This window comes from Nymphaea colorata, chromosome 9 (genome assembly GCF_008831285.2).
Source record: "Nymphaea colorata isolate Beijing-Zhang1983 chromosome 9, ASM883128v2, whole genome shotgun sequence".
Taxonomy (NCBI): Eukaryota; Viridiplantae; Streptophyta; class Magnoliopsida; order Nymphaeales; family Nymphaeaceae; genus Nymphaea; species Nymphaea colorata.
In genome coordinates, this window is record NC_045146.1 from 19,854,660 (window position 1) to 19,875,523 (window position 20,864).

Consider the following 20,864-nt stretch of genomic DNA (forward strand, 5'->3'; position numbering starts at 1 on the left):
TTATTTTCCAAGGTTCATTGAGTTTTAAATTTTCATTGCAGGGCATATGTGTTTTTCAGTTCACCAGTTTCAAAAGATTTTGTTTCTAACATAAAGAATGATACAAGTGTTTTGCCTCGCATTGGTGCTCTAAGAGAGGTGATTGTTGATGCACTATTTGGTCTAAGAAGCAATTTTCTGGATGTTGTTGGTGAAGCTATTTTAAGTGAAATGTTGTCATATTTCACCTAGATTCTTAACTTGTTAGTTTCTCGTATTCTCTGATTTTCATGAATTTGATCTTGGGGGCAGCTTATTTTTCGTGCAATTCATGTGGCAGTAATATAGTTCTTGTTTAAATTTTGCAGATGAACTTAGAATACTTTCCTATAGATAATCTGGTAAATATCTTTCTTCTCTATCTTATTTTTAGAATATGTTTGATTGTCCTGAACTATCATGTACTGTGCAGTGCATGAGGCCCTTCTGTGCAAATGGTGGACAGAATGCAAGACTTCCAAAAACCTGTGATTTGTTGTTTCGCCTTTGCATGGACAACCCATTGCATGAGATGCAAATGTGGCTCATGGGCAGGCCACATTGTGCGCTCCTATTCCTAGAAATCTAGTAACAGGGCATCCTGTTCCTGATGTTCCAGGAACAGGACTTAAACATACCTTTAGTTGATATACTTGTCCAAGTTTTTCCCAAGCATCACATTCTAGGCTTTGTTCCTTATAACCAGGATGTTGTTTCTCATATATTCTCTAGAGTTGTAGGCACTTGGTATATTTGTGAATGGGGCGGACTCAAGTTAAATGTGGGATTGTTGTAACTTAATTGGATATTTGGTTGACTATTCTCTGCAAACTTCTCCTGTACATTTTTAGATTTTCTTAGGATAATTATCCTTTGCAGGGGTATATTACTGATAATGAATGGGCACTTGAGGTGCTTTTTGGAGAGAATTTGGAGGCTTCTCGTAAGTTCGATGTCTTCCTCACCGCAATGGCCATTCGTGTTGCTACAGTATTTGCTTCCATGAAGGTGATATTAATCAATTGGCATGCTAAACTTTTGCCCTGATATTTCCTTTTGCTTATTTATCTTGAAGATTCTTTCTACCAGTGCTATTAATTGAACATGACTTCTGTGTTCTGGGCGTCAAATTTTTGGTGATGAATATGAATTTTTCATTCTGAAATTTTAATTAGAGACTTTGTAGAAAATTTAGTTCATTAAGCATGTTCACAGATAATATTATTGTTTGTTTCCTTTGGCTCGAATGGTTGTTGTAGAAGGTCTTCATTTTTTCTAGAAAGCAAAAAAGGAGAAAAACAATCCCCTATATTAGGATGATTAGTCAGCTCCAAATGCTTTTTCCACAGGCAAAAATGCCCCGTTTGATGGCAGGGAAGAATTTAACGTGGTAAATTTATCATGAAAAAAAATGCTAGAAAAAAATACAGGATGAAATTTTTCCCTCTTCCAATCTGAGGCCCTGTTTGATGACAGGGTAGTTTTTTGCATGGTAAATTCAACCCTGTTTGTTGCGCAAGGTAGATTTTTGCAGGGTAAAATTAACCCTGTTTGATGCACATGGTAAAATATATGAGAGACTTTTTTTAGAACCGTTAGTAGTTGTTGTAAATTAACGACATTTCAACAAAACTTCCCCAAATTCATTGAAAGCCTTGGCTGATAAAGACCAAAGATATCAGATCTATGAACATACTAATCATGAATTAAAAAACATCATTAAGTAGTTGGTTTTGTATGAATACCAAACGCTGACCAAAATCCAGCACAAAACCTTTATAAAATTGATGACAGAATCTTGCAAACATACGAAATAAACTCAGTTAAACTTTCAAAACTAGAAGCTGCAATCGTGTGTAATTCTTGTCATTGAGCCACCACTAAGCTGTTGCTCACCAACAACAAGAGAAGGAACAAAGTTTGGTATCCCTCTACTTTCTCTGCCATTCTTCCCTACCCTACCAGTTCTGTTTTACCTGCACCCCTCAGTAGTACCTAAAACCATCTCTCACTCTATCTCTCTCTCAACCTAAGGCCACGTTTGATGGCCAGCAAAAATACTGTTCATCGAGGGTTTTTTTTCTTTTTTGTACGGTTTCAACCGATTTCAACGAGCGCCATCAAACGGGGCGAAAATCCCCCTGCTCAAAACTCGTTTCCAGGGTAAATTTACCCTGGAAAAAAGTCGGACCCTCACGGGTCCGACTTTTTTTTGGAGATAATTTTTTTGCCCGTTAGGGCTTCTTCCAGCGCTCCTCTCCCTCGCCACCGCTTCCACACAGGCAAATGTCGCCCTTCGCTGCTGCCGAAGCTCTTGCCTCTTGCCTGCCGACCCATCACTGTCGTCGCCACTAGTCGGTGCTGCCTCTGCCCTCCCCTAAAATTTCCCTCCCCTGATTCAATGGTTCCTTGACTGCTTGCGGCTGCTGCTGCCATCGCCACTCGCTGGCGTTGTCGCCACCACCGTCGCCCTTCACTGCTCAGCTGAGGGGATCCAACGTTTGCTTTTCTGATGTAACTGAATTGAGTGCTCTTCAGAGATCTCTGGAGGGCTTGGACACCAGAATCGATGTAGTCGTCTCGTGCTTTGCCAGCCGATCTGGTGGTGTTAAGGACTCCTGGAAGATCGACTATGAAGCGACCAAAAATAGTCTCGTTGCGGGTAAAAAATTCGGGGCTGTTCATTTTGTTCTGTTGCCTGCAATATGTGTTCAGAAGCCCCTCATTGAATTTCAAAGAGCGAAGCTGAAGTTTGAGGCAGAATTGCAGCAGGAAGCAGAAAATGGGGATTTCACCTACAGCATTGTGAGGCCGACGGCTTTCTTCATGAGTTTAGGTGGGCAGGTTGAGTTGGTAAAGGATGGGAAGCCATATGTAATGTTCGGAGATGGCAAACTATGCGCCTGTAAACCCATCAGCGAAGAGGATTTGGCCTCTTTCATTGCTGACTGCATCTCTTGTGAAGATAAAATTAACAAGATTCTCCCAATTGGTGGACCAGGAATGGCATTAACACCACTTGAGCAGGGAGAATTGTTGTTCAAACTTTTGGGCAAGGAACCCAAGTTTCTGAAAGTTCCAATAGGAATGATGAACTTTGTAATCGGCATTTGATTTTTTGGTTAAATTCTTCCTTTCTCTGGGAGATGCTGCAGAATTTGGAAAAATTGGAAGGTATTATGCTGCAGAAAGTATGTTGCTGCTTAACCCAGAAGATGAATGAATAAGCAGGATGTTTGGGTTTCAAATTTTTTCATGAAAAAATTTTCTTGTCTATCAAACTATGCATTTTTTACCCATCAAAAAAATTCCAGACTATCAAACATGGCATGAAACAAGAAAAAGGAAAATTTACCCCCTTTTCAATTTACCGTGGAGATTTTTTCTTGAAAAAATTCTCCTTCAAAAAAATCCAGGCCATCAAACGTGGCCTAAGTGATAGCAATCACTAGCAAAGTGGTTATGATGGAGATAGAAGCTAGGATTGTAGGGTTTTATGCAAGAAGAATGATTTGCAAAAGGAAGCCACACAAACCTCTCCCCCTTCTTTCTCTCTCTCTCTCTCCGGCTCTTTCCCTCACTTGACCTCCACAGTAGCAATGGCCATCAGACTAAGTGGAGCAGCTAAGCTGGAAGCTGAATGAGACTAAGTGGTATGATCTCTTGGAAGGGATTCAGAGAAAGACATTCTCAGTGAAATCCTTTCCCTTTCCTCTCCTGCAACACAATGGACATCGGTGGGGAAGGGAATGTGGAAAGGCCGCTTTGATAAAAGCGAGAGGAACTTTCTTCCAAAAAGAAAAAGAAGAGTGAGAGCCGACGCTCTGCTCTCGAGCTCCGGAGTGCAAGCAGAATATGTTAATCAAATTAAAGGGAAAACCGACCATCAGAAAGAAAAAGGGAAGCAACTCATCGTCTACTATGTTTACTACTCCATAAAGGGAATTTATTACAACATTTATGTTCGAAGGATCTGTAAAAGCTTCAGATGAAATGGTTCTGTTAAGTACCGTAAAACATTTTCGCACCTTCAAGCTAAATTGCAGCTGAACCGAAACCTAAATACTCTTCTGCCATGCCCAAAACAAAAACCAAAAAAGAAAAAACAACACATAGATTTGATCGACGCCAAAACCAACATCTGATTGCATAAACGCTACGACAGAAACAAACAAAAATGCCAAAATCAGGGAGATTGACAATGGAACAACAACAGAAGGAAGAGAGAGGGGGGGGGAGGACTTGGCTGTTGGGAAGCTGCTCTAAGGCGGAGGTGCCCTGCTACCTAGTCTTGCCGAGTGAACAACAAAAAAAAGAGCAACACAGAGAGAGAGAGTGAGCGTGATGCAGCGAGAGAGGAGAGGAGAAGAAGGGCGTTGACTGGGAAAAGGGGGAAAAAATTGAGAGCCCTAACGGTTCTCAATTTTGTCTCCGCGAAAAAGTCTGACCTCAACAGGTCAGACTTTTTTCCGCGTGAAATTTCACCCGATCATACGAGTTTTTTGGGTGAAATTTCACGGTGTTTGATTCGTCATGAGATGAACGGGTGAAAGTTTACCCGCCTGTACCGTTTTCAACCGATGCACAAGATTTTTCCTGTGCATCAAATGGCCTAAATAATCAAAAGGTCAATCTTGGGGCTCCTAGCTAATTTCTTTGGCCAGGTCTCAGTCCTAGTGTTTCCAGACCAACCATTGATCCTCCTTTTGGCCCTTTAGAACAAGGTTAAGACTGTATCCTCAGGTATTTGACGTATAAGATTTGGTTAATGATGCAGAAGCCATGAGAAAACAACTCACTAACAAGGACATCGAGTTCTTTTCCCCTTAAGATGGGGGTGAGCCCTGAGGCTCCAAATCACCAAGCCTTGAAAGAACCATTATCACTAATATCAATGCTTTATAAAATGAGAACAAATGGGAAAATGAAAAAGAAAAAAAAGGAAAAAAAGAAAAAGTGAACAAATTCCAAAATTTTGAAGAAAAGTGCCAAAATGAAAATGGTTGTGCTTTCTTTGCCGTTTTTCACTTTTCTAGAAAATCAGGCTTTAATATATTTTGATCTTTTGATGCTTCTTTACAATTTTCATAGTTAACTTGAATTTTATCAATTATCTTTGTAAGAAAATTAGTAGAAAACTCAATTTTTCATGGCTTTCTATTATTTGTTATATTTTTCAATTTTTTTGAATTCCTTAAAGAAAGTCCCCTCAATCCATATTAGGAAAAATCCTCACTGATATAAACTTATCAACAATATTTGTAAAAATGATGAGAACAAAGACATCAAGCTATTGTATGTCTTCAAAAGATGAAGGTTGTTTTGCCTGATGCGATTAAAAGATCATTAGGGCTAACTTTGCACATTGGTATCACCCTTAACTATGGTGTTACACCATTCCACCACTAGGTTGACTAATGTTGTGAGCTACTTTGGTTCTCAATTAAGACTACCACTGACCACTAGCCAAGGTTCCATGCTTCTTTTTAAGGGCTTTCACCTCTGGCTGTCTTACTCCCCCTGATGTCCGGAGAATGTCTGCATGGGCGGTAGGCCTCCAACCTTTATTTCAAGAAATGAGATTATAATTACATATGTACATTTCCAAAAAATTGGGAACCGAATGGTCTCTATTCTAGACTGATAGGCTCCTCGAAAAGGTTCCAAGTCCCTTCCTGAACATTCCAAAATTTACTTAACAAGTTCCCTGAAAAACCGTGAATAAGATGTAAAACCTCTGGGGCTGGCCAACCTTTTGAAATCTGAAGATCAATAGCTCGCCTTGCTCCTCCTGATGTCACATTGGGCTAGATTTTCTTTTTTAGCAAAGCTGGAGGGTTTCCCTTGCCTTTCCTTTCTCCCTCCATCAAATCGTGTTTTGAAGGTGAGAATGCACAACCTCAGTTGATCAAAGGATATCAGTGACCAACCAATGGCAGACAGAAGCCAAGGGAGCATGGATGTTACTCAATCTAAGGATTGTGTTGTGTATAGGGAGGAGGTGTTGATGACTTGGATTGTGTGAAGGGGAAAAACCAGGTACCCTTTGCAGGCCCTTTTTTGCTTCTGGTAATGTTAAATCCTGGTCCAGCAGAGGAAGGAAAATTTGCCTCCAATTTACGTAGAAAAAGGATACAAACACCACCTGGTCATCCCAGCTGTAATGTAGCATGGAATGTTAAAAAGTCCCTGGTAGGGGCTTTGGCTACAAATAGAAACACTAAAGGCTTGGGATATACTTTTATCCTTTCCTTCCTTTGGAAGCTACGGTCACATCTTCCAAGCATCTTGTTTTTTGGTTTGTCAAAGGATTATTTCTAATCGATGCCATAGTAAAGAGATCATGAAGGTGATTATGCAGCAGAATAGGTGGAGCCGTGGAGGGTCTCAGCTTGGGGTTCTTCCAACTTCTAGATGGGAATTGAGTTACATGGTTGGTCTAGAGGTTGTCCTTGGAGCTTGTTGGAAAATAAGTTTTAATCGTGTAGAAACACACACCAAGATGGAGAGAAAGAGAAGGAACACACAATATACGTGGAAAACCTCAAAGAGAGGTGAAAAACCACGGAGAAGCTCTAACCTAGGTGCACAACCGCAACCCTAGGAGAGAGAAAATATTATTCCACTTAATCAACTATTACACTATAAGTGGGATTAAATGAGAGGGAAAAACGCCTAGGGTACCGAGCCACTATCGGTACCCGTGCCCATGGGACCGGGTCTGGATCCAGACCCGGTTCCCTACACAAGATATGTTAACACTCCCCCTCAAGCTTGGCATACATGTCAAACATGCCTAGCTTGCTTACATTTTTCTCGAATTGAGATGTACATAAGGCTTTGGTTAGAACATCTGCAATTTGATCTTCAGACTTCATATAAGGTAGGATCAACTCCTTTGAATTTATGCGTTCCCGTATGAAGTGGCGATCAATCTCCACATGTTTAGTTCTGTCATGCAAAACGGGATTATTCGCAAGATTAATTGCAGACTTGTTGTCGCAGTACATCCTCATCTTCTCTTCTGTTTCAACACCAATATCTGCTAGGAGAATCTTTAACCATAACATTTCTGTAACTCCCATAGCCACAGCCCTGTATTCAGCCTCAGCACTGGATCTAGAGCAAACTTCCTGCCTCTTACTTCTCCATACAACCAGGTTACCTCCCAGAAAGATGCAGTACCCTGTGGTAGACCTCCTAGTATCAGTACATCCGGCCCAATCTGCGTCAGAGTATCCTTCAATATTAAGTTGGTCTTGCTGAGTATAGAGTAATCCTTTTCCTGGGTCATTCTTTAGGTACCCCAACACTCTTTCTGCACTCTTCCAGTGACAATCAGTAGGAGCATGCATAAACTGACTCAACACATTCACAGCATAAGTAATATCAGGGCGAGTAAGAGTAAGATAGATAAGCTTACCAACCAGCCTCTGATACCGCCCTTTTCCTTCCTCATCTAGGATGTTGTCAGTTTTGATGCTTATCTTTGTACCAGACTCCATTGGAGTTTGAAAGGGTCTGCATCCAAGTTTGCCTGTCTCCTTTAGAAGATCCAGAGTGTATTTCCTTTGGCTCATAACCAGCCCTGTCTCTGACCGAGCAATCTCTATCCCCAGAAAGTACCTTAGTTTACCCAATTCTTTAAGATCAAATTCAGCAGCTAACCTCTCCTTCATCTTCTTTTTCTCTTCTTCATCTCATATCATCAACATACACAAGAAGAAGACTCACCAGGCCATCTCTCTGCTTAATGAATAGGGTGTGATCACCATTTCCCTGTTTGTATCCATTTGTCTTTAATCCATACAAGGCTTTCTTAAGATGACAGCATTTTCCGCTTTGAACATATCCAGGAGGCATACTCATATAGACCTCTTCTTCTAGATTGCCATTCAAGAATGCGTTCTTAACATCAAGTTGATCCATGCTCCACCCCTTTTTCACGGCAAGTGCTAATATGACCCTCACAGTTTTCAGTTTGGCAACAGGGGCAAAGGTTTCAAGATAATCAATACCATATTTCTGGCTGAACCCCTTTGCAACAAGCCGAGCCTTATACCTTTCCACAGTACCATCTGGTTTGTACTTCACATTGAACACCCACTTTGAACCAACTAAATGAATCCCTTTGGGAATATCCACAACTTCCCAAGTGTCATTCTTTGCAAAGGCATTCATCTCCTCTGTCATGGCCTGTAGCCATTTAGGATCCTCTTTAGCATCTTCCACACACCTGGGAATAACAGACTTAGACAATGATGTTATAAAGCATTTGTAATTCTTACTCAATTTCGCATAAGAGACAAATCTCTGAATAGGATGAGAAGTGCAAGACCTGGTGCTCTTGCGCAGGGCTATAGGAAGCTCTTCATTGATTAGACTTGGGTCATCCGGGGAGCTCACAGGATTGGGATTGGTTACATCAACATTTTCAATCACATCTGTCTTCTTCCTTCTGTACATCTGGCCAAACAAATGATCACGGGCTGTAGGCTGATTATCAACAAGACCCTCGTCCATGTGACGGTCTCTATCATCTCTGACTGTGTCTGCCACACTGTCACTGGCCTTGTAATCCAAGAAATCCGTAAACTGAATCAACTGATTTGAGGAATACTCTTCACTACTGTGTCCTAGATACTCCCCCTGAAGAGGATTCACATGAAAGTATGCCTCATGTTCATGGAAGGTGACGTCCCGGGAAACATAGACTTTAGAGGTGGTAGGATCAACACATTTGTATCCCTTTTGAGTGGAGGAATACCCCAGGAAGACAGCCTTGACAGACCGAGGATCAAGTTTCTTGAGGGTGGGACTATGGTCATGAACAAAACAGACACACCCGAACACCCGAGGAGTAAGAGGCCAGGGATTCTGAGTAGGCCAAAGCATAGAGTACGGGGAATGGCCCTGCAACACACGGGTAGGCATACGGTTGATAAGGTGGGCACTAGTGAGAAGCGCATCACCCCAGTAGCGCTTGGGAACCTGTCGATGGAACAGAAGAGCCCGGGTAACATCAAGCAAATGGCGATTCTTCTGTTCAGCCACGCCATTTTGGGGAGGTGTGTAACTACATGACGTTTCATGGACAATACCCTTGCTCTTCAAGAAATCATCTAGGGATTGAGAGACATACTCTCTAGCATTATCGGTGCGAAAAGCTTGGACAGACGTCTGAAACTGAGTCTCAACAAAGGCCACAAAATTTTTGACAATAACGGGAACTTCACTACGTTCTTTCAACAGATACACGAACGTACAACGGGAGTAATCATCAATAAGGGTCATAAAGTAATGAAAACCACGACAAGTGGGTACTCCCGAAGGACCCCAAACATCAGAATGAACCAAAGCAAATGGACGAGTGGTTTTATTGAATGAAATAGGGTACGAGGCCCTAACATGTTTAGCCAACTGACACACTTCACAGGTGAAGGAGTCCATGGAAACAGAATGAAACAAACTAGGAAACAACTTCTTAATCAATGGAAACGGAAGATGACCAAGCCGCTCGTGCCATCGCATAATAGTAGATCTGTCTTCCATGCCTGACAACTGTCCACTAGTGGCTGAAATAAGAGCGGACGCAACCTGCACAGGCAGTCTGTAGAGTCCATCAATAGCCGAACCAATCCCAATCTTCTGCCCCGTCACCAAGTCCTGCAGAAAACACCGATCAGCAGAAAAGATCATATTACAGTTGAGCTCTTTAGTAATACTACTGACAGATAACAAATTCACAGGAATATTGGGAACATGAAGAGCATTATGAAGACAGTATTTATTTAACAAGGACAAACTCCCTTTTCCAGCCACAGAGATAGAAGAACCATCAGCCATAGATACACGTTGCTGCCCCGAAGACAATTTGTATTCTTGGAACATCTTAGGGTCCCCTGTCATATGATGCGTAGCACCACTGTCAACAATCCAATCACCATGTGAGGAATTACCTTGGTCACTAGTGGCCACGAGAGCTTGGGCTAACTTGGCCCCCTCAGACGTGGAAGTATCCTCCTGAGTAGTAGACAGCCGGCTGATATACGCTTGCAGTTCTTTGATTTGATCGGAGGAAAGCTTAGATTTGGCAACATTTGAAGGACTACTCTGACTAGGCTCAGGCACAGAAGGACTCCGGCGGCTAGAAGGAGGACGACCCCGGACAAGCCGCCTCTCAGGATGAAGATCCCAACAAAAATCAACAGAATGTCCAGATTTGTTGCAATGGCTACACCGCCGAACAGGACGCTGTCCAATCCCAGAAGCACGACTAACAAAGGCTGAAGGAGAACTCCCCTGACTGTTGTCAATATGCATCACCTGTCGACGCTGTTCCTCAGATTCCACACGGGCATACACCTCTTCAATTCCGGGGACCTCGTCACAATTGAGAATTTGGCTCCTAATGGATTCAAATTCATCGCGTAAGCCTCCGAGGAAAAGAAACGTCTGATCCATCCATTCTTTGTCCCAGTACAAGGCATGATCAGACCCACAGTGCCAGTCATCATTCACATGGTAGTCAAGTTCCTCCCACTTAGTCTTTAGGGCTGCAAAGAAAGCGGCTACAGACAAGTCACCCTGTTTAAGAGAGTATATGCTACGTTTGATTTGGTACGTACGCAATACTCTCTTCTTACGGCCATACATCCGTGCAAGCACAGTCCACATGTCGTAGGCAGTCGATTTACGCAAAATCAAAGGCTGAATATCTGCAGAAACAGAACTAATAATCCATACTTTAACCTGACTATCTTCCAACGTCCAAGTAGCCCATCGCGGATCGGTTTTTGAAGGTGCAGGCTTCTCCCCAGTAATGTAGGGTAGGCGACCACGACTGGTTATCCCAATTTCTAGGGCAGCCGACCAAGAGAGATAGTTATCCTTGTTCAGCCGGATGGAGGTGACTTGAACAGGCAAGATCTCGCTCTTGGTATTGCTGCCCGAGTCTAGGGCATCATCGATCTTGAGGGACATCTCCTCGGCCATCACAATCACCAAGGGAAAAGAATACCCAGCACCAGAGACGACAAACAAGAGGCAGCGGCCGGCGCAGGACGGCGGCGGTGGACAGCGAACGCAGTAGAGAACAACCGCGCTGGACGATGGCGGCACAGCTGGCAGCGCTGGACGGCGGCGGCGCAGCAGAGAGCGACGGCGCAGCAGCGGCAGAGAAAAAAAAACCGGCGAAAACAGCAGCGGCAAAAAACGGCGGAAACACGACTATCACACCAACGATCTCTCACGCGTTGGCTCTGATACCATGTAGAAACACACACCAAGATGGAGAGAAAGAGAAGGAACACACAATATACGTGGAAAACCTCAAAGAGAGGTGAAAAACTACGGAGAAGCTCTAACCTAGGTGCACAACCGCAACCCTAGGAGAGAGAAAATATTATTCCACTTAATCAACTATTACACTATAAGTGGGATTAAATGAGAGGGAAAAACGCCTAGGGTACCGAGCCACTATCGGTACCCGTGCCCATGGGACCGGGTCTTGATCCAGACCCGGTTCCCTACACAAGATATGTTAACAAATCGGTTAGGTGGTTATTAGCAATTTCTAGAAGTTAGTTATATTCTTATGTTTTTTTTATCATTTTTAGTTCAGGCCTTCTTTAATAATTTCTGTTTTAGTCCTGGACTGTTTTTGTAATCTTGTAGCTACTACCCAATCTCTTATAACGTGAGATTAGGGTTAATGTGAAATTAGATTTTCTGTCTCTCTCTCTCAGCCATTTTCAACATGGTATCAAAGCTGGTCCCTCCTGGATCTGCCTGATGCCGCCCCTCTCTTGCATCTTCTTCTCTTCCTCTTCCTCTTCCTCTTCATCTCTATTATTCTGTTCAAATCTGACCGTATGTCGGAGCATTCCCTAAGGGGCTATGACATGTGGGAGATAAGGGATCTATTCACTACTGATCACGTCACAGTGATGATTAGATGCCTAGATCTGGTCATTGTATGATCTGAAGATTGTCGATGATATGAAGATCATATTCAGTTGGGCGTGATGATGCTGCTGCTGTAGGAACGTCGCTGGAGTCAAGACAAACTGCTGTGATTTTTTTTTTTTCTTTGATATGATGGTCTGTGGATGACTGATTTGATGTCTTCTGAAGTTTATGCTATGGATGCTAGGGTTTGACGTCTTCTATCTCTAGTAGTAATTTATGTGGTATAATTATGACATTGATGGCCTATTGACTGCACTGTTGATGGCTGATATTGGTGGTTCGTTGGCAGTTATGGTTGACGATGATTTTTTCATATTCTTCTACTATGATATCAGATTAGAATCTCTGAGTTCTGTCTGCAGTCTGAAATTTTACATATCCTTTTAGCGTAATCGCCTTAGTTTGTGGTATTTCTTCTTGGATTTAGTGCAGCAAATTTTTTCTGTTTTTTTTGGGGGGGGAGGAGGGTGGAGGGGATGGTTTTGTTTAGCAGTTCTGTTTTATACTTCAAACTGAAAAGAATTCTGTATATTGGTGGTGATTTGGGACTACTTCTAGTTGCTTAATTACGTAGAATTGAGGTCTCTTTGGCTGTGTGGTTCTAATGGCTGCAAAGAAGAATGATGAAGTAGACCCGATCAAGATAAGAATGGTACACGGATTAATGTGGACTTCTATGGAAATGTGAATGAATTTTCAAGTTGTTTCATATTACAAAGACAAGCATTATGGTTCACTCTTTTTTAGAGCAGATCCTGGAAATGCACATTCTTACCCATCATGAAACACTATCATGAGATTCTTTTGGCAGTAGCTCCCAACATGCTGTTCTCAAGGTCTCATGCAGTTTGCAGCCCATCACTCTAGGCCCATTAGTGATGCTAGAGAGTGGGGATTTTCATAGTTACTCTATTTGATTTTTTGAAATTTGGCTTCATTTCTCCCTAAAATGTAATAGCAATTTTCTTATCTTAGTCTTTTCTTATATATTTGTCACATTCTTATTCTGCTTCCTTTGATTTAAAAGGAACTTCCTCGTGTTCGCTATCGTGCGGCTAACTCATCAGCAGAAACGTCAACGACAGTTCGTGATCTAATTCCTACCAAGTTTGCCAATGCTCTGTGGAACTGCCTGGAGAAGTACAAGTCTAGCATTCCTCAGTTCCCCAAGTCAGAGACTTGTGAGTTGTTGATTGTTGACAGATCGGTGGATCAGGTTCGATTTTTTACAGAAACCTTAAAATGGTAATTTATAAATCTGAAATTATTGGTTAAAATTATGCTTGTGCGAAATGCTTTTATACTTGCAGATTGCACCGGTGATACATGAGTGGACCTATGACGCTATGTGCCATGATCTGTTAAACATGGATGGAAATAAATATGTATATGAGGTATGTCATAACTATATACCATGCTTACAAAACACAGCCAATTGAACAAACGCAAGAGATGATCCAACGATATAGCACATTGTGGAGTAATGTAGGGAAAAGCAATGAAAGTTGAACACTGAAATATATAAACACACATACATTGAAATAACATAAAGCAGAAAAGTAAAACATGCATATTACATATCATAAATCTTGTAAGTTGTAGCAATGCTATTACAAGATTGGACATAGGCATTTAACAACTCATTGACAATAAGCAAGTCAAGTGAATTAATGATAATTAGTTTAAAAAATTGACTGTAAATTCAAGGCCTTATCATGGTACATGATTAGTTAACAACTATAATTTCCTATTATTAGTAAATGATAAAACATTCCTAGCTTGACAGGTGCTACCAGTGAAAGAGGAAAAAGTGTAATGACTAAAAAAGAAAACAACACCAACTAAAAATTATAAAAAAGAAAAATAAGAAGGGGATCATAACAAAAAAAGACGAAAGGAAAAGAAAACAAAAAAGGTAAAGGGAAAAAAGAGTGAAGAAGTGAAACAAAATAAAGGTGACAAAAGAAGGGAGGTAAGAAGTTAAAATCAAATGGAAAAGGACATTAGGGGGGCTTGGTGAACTGAAAGGAAAGAATGAGAGTGAAAAAGAAGAAGAAGAAGAGAAGGGCTTTTGACCACATTTTCTGTTGTAAAAGATAAAAAAAGGAAAAATTACGTACATGAGTTGGCCAAACCACACTGTATGAGTGCCTGTCAGCCAGTTGTTCTGGTTGGTCAGGACAACTAAGCCTAGGCAGCCAAGTTATTTTAGCTTATTAAGGAATTTATGTGTATACCTATGTGCTTTTGGCTGCATACTGGATTATAGTCTGATATGCTTTAATATAGGTAATGGCACAAGGGAAAACAGAGAAAAAGGAAGTTCTTTTGGAAGATCATGATCCTATATGGCTTGAGCTGCGGGACTTGCATTTTGCCGAGGTAAGATGCATTTTTATTCTCTGGCAAGCTTTCATTTTGATATACCTTCACATCTCTTTTTGATTTTTCTGTATTTTTAGGCTAGTGAGCGACTCCATGTAAAGATGCAAAATTTTCTTTCAAAGAACAAGGCTGCTCAAATTCGTCATAGCTCAAGGTATGTTGAGTATAGTACATGTATGGTACTGTATTTGTATAGCCTGTCAATCTGAACCAAATGTAAAATACTTTATATGGTCGTGAAATATTCTTATGGAAACGCTACCTGACCTAACCTCATCTGAAGTAATGTATGTACAGGCAGATTTGAGATATAATTTGTTTGGACATCATGCCACTTAATTATGCAACCAAGTTTAAGTCCATCACAGTTTCTCAGGAATGGTTTCATACATGCTGGTTAAATTTCTGTTGTAACACTGGTTTTAGGTTGATATGATGATTTCTTTCTATTGCATCAATTTGTACTTCACAAATTTTTAGTTTTTCACAAAAAAGAGAAAATTCGTGATATTTGAAAAAGAAGTGCCAAAATGGAAATATCACACTTTCCCCCCTTTATCAGAAAAGTTGTGTGCAGTATATTCTTAAACCTTTTGATGTCTATTATTTTGGATTCTTATCAATGTTTTTATTAGAAAACCAGAAAAATCTAAGTATTTATGATTCTTATATATATTTTTAAAAAAGTTTTCTATGTTTGAATTCCTGAGATTTTCCCATCAGAAACAAACTTCCTGATTAACACCTGTGTAAAACCTCACTGCTAAAAATCCAGGAACAGTATCTATGACAATTTTTCAAATGGTTTTACTAGATTAATTTGCTTTGTCATTGAAAGGTCTAAATTTCTAATTGTTTGAATTTCAACTTTCTGAGTTTAATCTTGCAGCGCATTTTTTGTGTGTTAAGTTTCTGGTTTGCATGCTATGGGTCTTTGCCTGATGGATGGTGATTTTGAATGGAGGCATTATTGACTGGGTACAGTGAATTGCAGAGATGGAAGCGACATATCAACGAGGGATCTGCAGAAGATGGTTCAGGCTTTGCCACAGTACACTGAGCAGATGGACAAGTTAACTGCTCATGTTGATGTTAGTTTCTTCAGAGAATATAGGCATTACTGTTGTGTAACTTTTTTTTTCTTCTTGCCTTTTCACTTCATACAGTTTTAGTTGCAAAAAAATATCTCCTGTACACGAGTGATGGGAGTGACTTCCTGGTGTACAGGGGAAGGTTAACCCTAATAGTCTTTGCACCAAATATTTGCTGAACCAAGCCACAGTCAAGGTGGCACCTCTTGACCATATCCAAATGTCCAAACTAATGGCTGTTTATCCTCAGAATTTTTTTTCTCCAGGTCTGGGACTGTGACTCCATGGTTTATTTCCTCGGCCCTTATTTTCCACTTTTTATGTATAAAGTTGAACAGAAGGCCGAAAAACTTATAAAGGACGTGATTTGGACTGCTTCTTATATGTTCCCGCAAGCTTGAACATCATTTGTTCTTTTGTTAGTTCGATTTCTTTTACCCTTTCATGTAAAATGGTGGGTGTTGTGTCTAACAGCTCCCTGTCTGTGGAGAGCACTTACTTTTGTTCATCATCTCTTGCTGTTCTTTCATGCATCAACATGCTCTAATGTTTGGTGCTGTTGTCAAGTGCTTCTTTCTCACTTTATTCAATAGCATGATCATCTCTTGCTGTTCTTTCATGCATCAACATGCTCTAATGTTTGGTGCTGTTGTCAAGTGCTTCTTTCTCACTTTATTCAACAGCATGTCTTCTTAAAGCTTCTTGCATTTTCATTTACTTTACTAGCTACTCAAGGTTGTGGAGTCTTCCAGGAGAGATTGGGTTTTGCTAAATTTAATCAAAAGACCCACTTAGAAGATGTGGAAATTTTGTTTGATGTCTAACTACACTTTTTCTGCTTCTTTCGATGAATGCTGAATGAGATCAGTGGATGCTGCCAAGACAAGTATAAAACACGTTAAAATAATCTATGAAATGCCAAAACTTATGTTCATTTTACATACTTCAACATCCAGTTCTTCCTTCTCATAGTTCCATCTATGTTGGCAGCCTAACACCGTGTTGTGGTCTGGATTCTCTTGCTTGCTCATAAGGTGTGTCTTTTTATGTTTTCCATGCATTCCTTTTTTTTCTTAGAAGATGTAACATCCATGACTGTTCCACGAGGGGACAACCATCTGATTTCTAACTATGTTTCTTATGCTGTGTTCTATGAATGAATGCAGTCAGTAGATGCTGCCAAGATACCAACATAAAACACAAAAAAGGAAACTTTGAAATGCCAAACTTGATGCTCATTTTACATACTTCAACATCCAGTTCTTCTCATAGTTCCTTCTAACTTGGCAGCGTTACACCTTGTTGTAGTCTGCATTCTCTGACCTTGCTTATAATATGTCTTGTTTATGTTCTCCATGAATTCCTACATTTCTTCCGTCAGGCCATGAAAAACTAAGGAAAGTGGAAAATGCTAATCACAAAAGAAAAATATGCTATACTTGATCTGTTTCGGTTCACAAAGATGTTGATGCTGTTATTGCTTTTCCATTTAATCACTTTTCCTTTTGCAGATAGCTAAGAAACTCAATGAGAAGGTCCGAGAACTTGGACTTCAAGAAGTTGGACAGTTGGAAGAAGATCTCGTCTTTGGACAGGCAGGACCTAAGGAGGTGATCCAATTTCTCAGAACAAAGCAGGTACCCTTAATTTTGATTTATTTTGTGGAAATTATTAAAATTTCTATGGAGTTTAACATGAATTGCTTTTCCTGAACAGGACATTAATCCAGAAATCAAATTGCGGTTACTAATGATTTATGCTGTTATATACCCAGAGAAGTTTGAAGGAGATAAAGGTGTTCAACTGATGCAGGTATATGTTCTGTATTTCTACTAGTTGGAAATGGGGTTTGACAGCACACACGGTTTGCAATCTTGTAGGCACTGAATAATCAGGACCATGTATCTTTCAACCTCATATTGATATAAGTTATGTCAAATTTCGATGAACCTTTATCTGCATGAAGTTAAAGACCTATGGGATTGCACAAATCCAGATAATGCAGCAAATGCAGAGCATTGAACCTAATTGTTGCCTATACTGTGATAAATGTTGATGAAAACCAAATCTCCAGACTACAGTTGACCGAGTGATCTTCAATCTGATTGTGATATGATAATGCTTCATGAGTTTGAGGCCTATATAAATGACATAAAATGCATTGAATTTTGTGACATCCCATGTCTGGGGAAGAACTTGAGAATAGTCCCTGTTGAGGTGAACACTACGAACCGATCTGGACATGTGGGGCGCACTTCTATAACTCTATTCATCCGTTTAAATGGTTGAGACCTGAAGAAGACCTGGTTTGGGTCCTGAGGTCTGATCCTAGCCTTTGCCCGCCAACTGGATCAAGTTTGGGTTTGGACATCCAGACCTGAAAACTATCCAGACTGAAACTTGATATCCAAAACCAAATGTATTTTTTATTCCAATCCTCTACATAAGGCAGCTAGGAAGCAGGTTTCAATCTGCTGGGTCAAGCACTTGGGGTGTTACTAATTAGTCCAGGAAATGATTGAGATTATCTGCTTCTCCAAATTTATATTTGATACCTCATAGTTGTCATTTTGTTTATGAAGTTGTCTACGCCTACTGTGAAATTTAGGTAAAACTTGAGCAGTCTAAGGAGTAGATTGCCAAGTGAGACCTAGGTTCCCATGCAATTTCATTCAATTATATTTTTTGTTAATTGTTATCTTTTTCTTGGTATTATTGTCTATTGTTTCCTCTTGTCGGAGTATCAGTAGAGAAGAAAAACAACAAAGGATGGAAATTACAGTAGAGGACCATCGCAAATCTTCTTCTTCTGATTTCTCTTGGTTGCTTTGGGTTTACGCACAAAGATATCAAAATCTATGAACTTGTTGTACACCATACCCGGTTCCTCTTTTTCAGCCCATTTCATTTTATTGTTATCTGTTGGAAGAAATGTGGTCCAATTGAATTCCTAACTCTTTCCTTTTTATGCCCTTTTGCTGGAAAGATTCTCCATGGAAGTAAATTCTCAAGGATTGCCTCTTGATATTTTTTTTCTTAAACTTTTGATAATTCTTGTTATCTGAGCTCCAAATTGTCATGGGAGAGGGCAGGAAGGATGATGATGTGCATTGACTTATTTGAAGTTTCAAAAAAGGAGATCTCTTGGTAAAGTTGCTGCTGCATGCCTTGATAAATTCCAACCTTGACATTGCAATATCTTTTGTCATTTTTCTCATAATTTCCTCTGAGAATTGAGAGAGATACCCTAACATTGTCCAAGTTTCATTAATAAGTTTCTTGCTCTTGATGTTGATATTTTGTTATTAAATGACCATTAACAAATGCATTAGATCCCATAGTTTAGAGATTGTTCCATTATGGAAGTTCTTTTCCTACTTGCATTTGTCAAATGACAATGTTGTAAAAGGCATATCGTAACGCGTATTGGTGACGCCAACCTATACACTGTATCACAACGTATCGTAAATTATTTTTTTTAAACTTAAAATTTTAAAATCAGAAAAGTTAGAAAAAATCACCAAGTTCAAGAAAAATAAAGAAAAATTTAGAAAAAAATCAGGAAAAATGTATTCCATATAAACAACTCATCACATCATTCATAAACTATAATACATTAACACATTTAGAAATGAGAATTCAAAGAATCATAATAACATAATAAACATCCATCACAACTTTAAAGTGTTTTAGATTTCATTACAAGATGACAACATGTATCTTGATTATCATCAATCAAGGTATCATCCTCTTCACGGGTCCTTAAACAAACCTTCTCCTCCACCAGCAAATTCTCCCTTAAATCAACGATTTATTGCTCAAATGGGTGTTTTTTCTAGAAAACTAGCAGAACTTCCCCCTTCCACAGCTCTTAGATATGTTTAGAAAGAGGGAAGGAGGGAAGAGTTCTTAAAGAAAAACCATGAAAAATTCATTTTATCACCGTATCGTGCAATACAGGGATGTATCAGCCATAGTGTATGATACGGCCCTATAGCCCATAGTACAGGTGATCTGCCTACAATACACCAGCGTGTTGCGTATCGTATAGGATACGTATCGCATGGTATGGCCCATATCGTGTGATACAAATTACGGATAACTCTGTCTCATGATATTTCTATAAAGAAGGACAACTGTCTTTTTGAATTATACTTTTCAAAATTTTTCTGTTAATAGCATCTCTTTGACTCTTCTCATGGCTTATTTTAATGGGGAAAACTTTTTCCTTTCTGAAGGCTGCATAAAGAAATCTTTGAAAAATAGTCTACAAAGGAGTCTCCAAAACAGTTTTTAGAAAGACAGGTAGATATATAGAAGTGGGGCATTATGCTTATATTTCCTTTGAAATTTTGACTACTTTTTTTTTTTCACCAGTCGCTTAATGTCTTTATTGCATGTATAAGCTTGATTTTTAATAGCGCCAACCTTTTCTTCTATTGTAACAAGTGTACGGCTTTTAACGGTCTTCCTTTTGTTTTTGCCTGTTATGACTGTTCTAATCGGTGTTAGTCAGCCCACAAGGGGTTTATGCACCTGATCAAGGGACTTAAAATGTCCAACTTAAGGACCACATTGTAGGTTTCTATTTTTGTCAAAAGAAAAACTGTACTTCAACCATGGCAATTGACATTTTATTCCAACAAGAAATGTTGGTATCATAGGACTGAACCTATTATGTCCTTGCATCGGGGCTATGACTCAATGCAGTATTTGTTTACAAAATTTCTGTGTTGTTTGTATGAAAAGCTGTCTTCAAGCCATGATGGTTCCCTATTTTCTACATGTGTGCTATTTGTATTCCAACAGGAAATCTTGGTTGTGGTAGGAGTCAAGCTAACATTTCTTTTTATCAGGCTGATGATCTTTTCTTTTCCTTTCTGAATTTAAAATGTGCTTCATAAATATCCTAGTTTTGACTTCTAAATTTAAGACGATCTTTTGCTTTATTTGAAAGTTAGCACGGCTCTCAACTGAAGATATGAAGGCAGTAACAAACATGAGATTATTAGGAGGCCCAGATGCAAAGAAAATGTCAGGAGCATTCTCTCTGAAATTTGACGTTAATAAGGTAAATATAGTGGTCTTATTGATGGTACTTTTGGTCTGGTAGTGTTTTTCTTGGATGAAAAACCTTGGGAAGACTTGGGATTAAGAGAAAATTGAGAAATTGCAGAGGAGAACAAATTGACATACCATCGATGGCCTCAGTAATACAACTCCTTTTTTGTGGAGACCTTAATAGACATCAACTAGCTCAATATAAGTTCTTTTGAGGAATTTCCTAGCTTGTGTTACCATATTTACATAATTCAGTTGATTCTGCTATAAAACTTGGCGATATTTGTATGCAACTGGAAAATCCTCCAGCACTCTTGTGATCAACTGTATTACATCTAC

The 20,864-nt window shown here is 39.8% G+C and overlaps 1 protein-coding gene and 1 pseudogene across 7 annotated transcripts in view; both read left to right on the forward strand.

Annotated features, from left to right (window-relative positions):
• Positions 1-20,864, forward strand: part of LOC116259847 (SNARE-interacting protein KEULE-like) — a 38,743-nt gene that overhangs the window by 10,083 nt on the left and 7,796 nt on the right. For 5 of the 7 annotated variants that reach the window (XM_031637799.2, XM_031637801.2, XM_050079391.1 and 2 more), the window contains 11 exons: positions 42-138; positions 348-380; positions 898-1,026; positions 13,016-13,204; positions 13,299-13,382; positions 14,278-14,370; positions 14,451-14,527; positions 15,368-15,464; positions 16,976-17,101; positions 17,181-17,276; positions 20,422-20,535. In XM_031637799.2, coding sequence (XP_031493659.1) covers positions 42-138; positions 348-380; positions 898-1,026; positions 13,016-13,204; positions 13,299-13,382; positions 14,278-14,370; positions 14,451-14,527; positions 15,368-15,464; positions 16,976-17,101; positions 17,181-17,276; positions 20,422-20,535 — 1,135 coding nt within the window. Of the gene's footprint in view, positions 1-41; positions 139-208; positions 243-347; positions 381-897; positions 1,027-13,015; positions 13,205-13,298; positions 13,383-14,277; positions 14,371-14,450; positions 14,528-15,367; positions 15,465-16,975; positions 17,102-17,180; positions 17,277-20,421; positions 20,536-20,864 lie in introns of those variants that run through there. The other 2 variants (XM_050079393.1, XM_031637802.2) reach the window with 2 other exon arrangements.
• Positions 2,416-3,572, forward strand: LOC116261130 (divinyl chlorophyllide a 8-vinyl-reductase, chloroplastic-like; annotated as a pseudogene).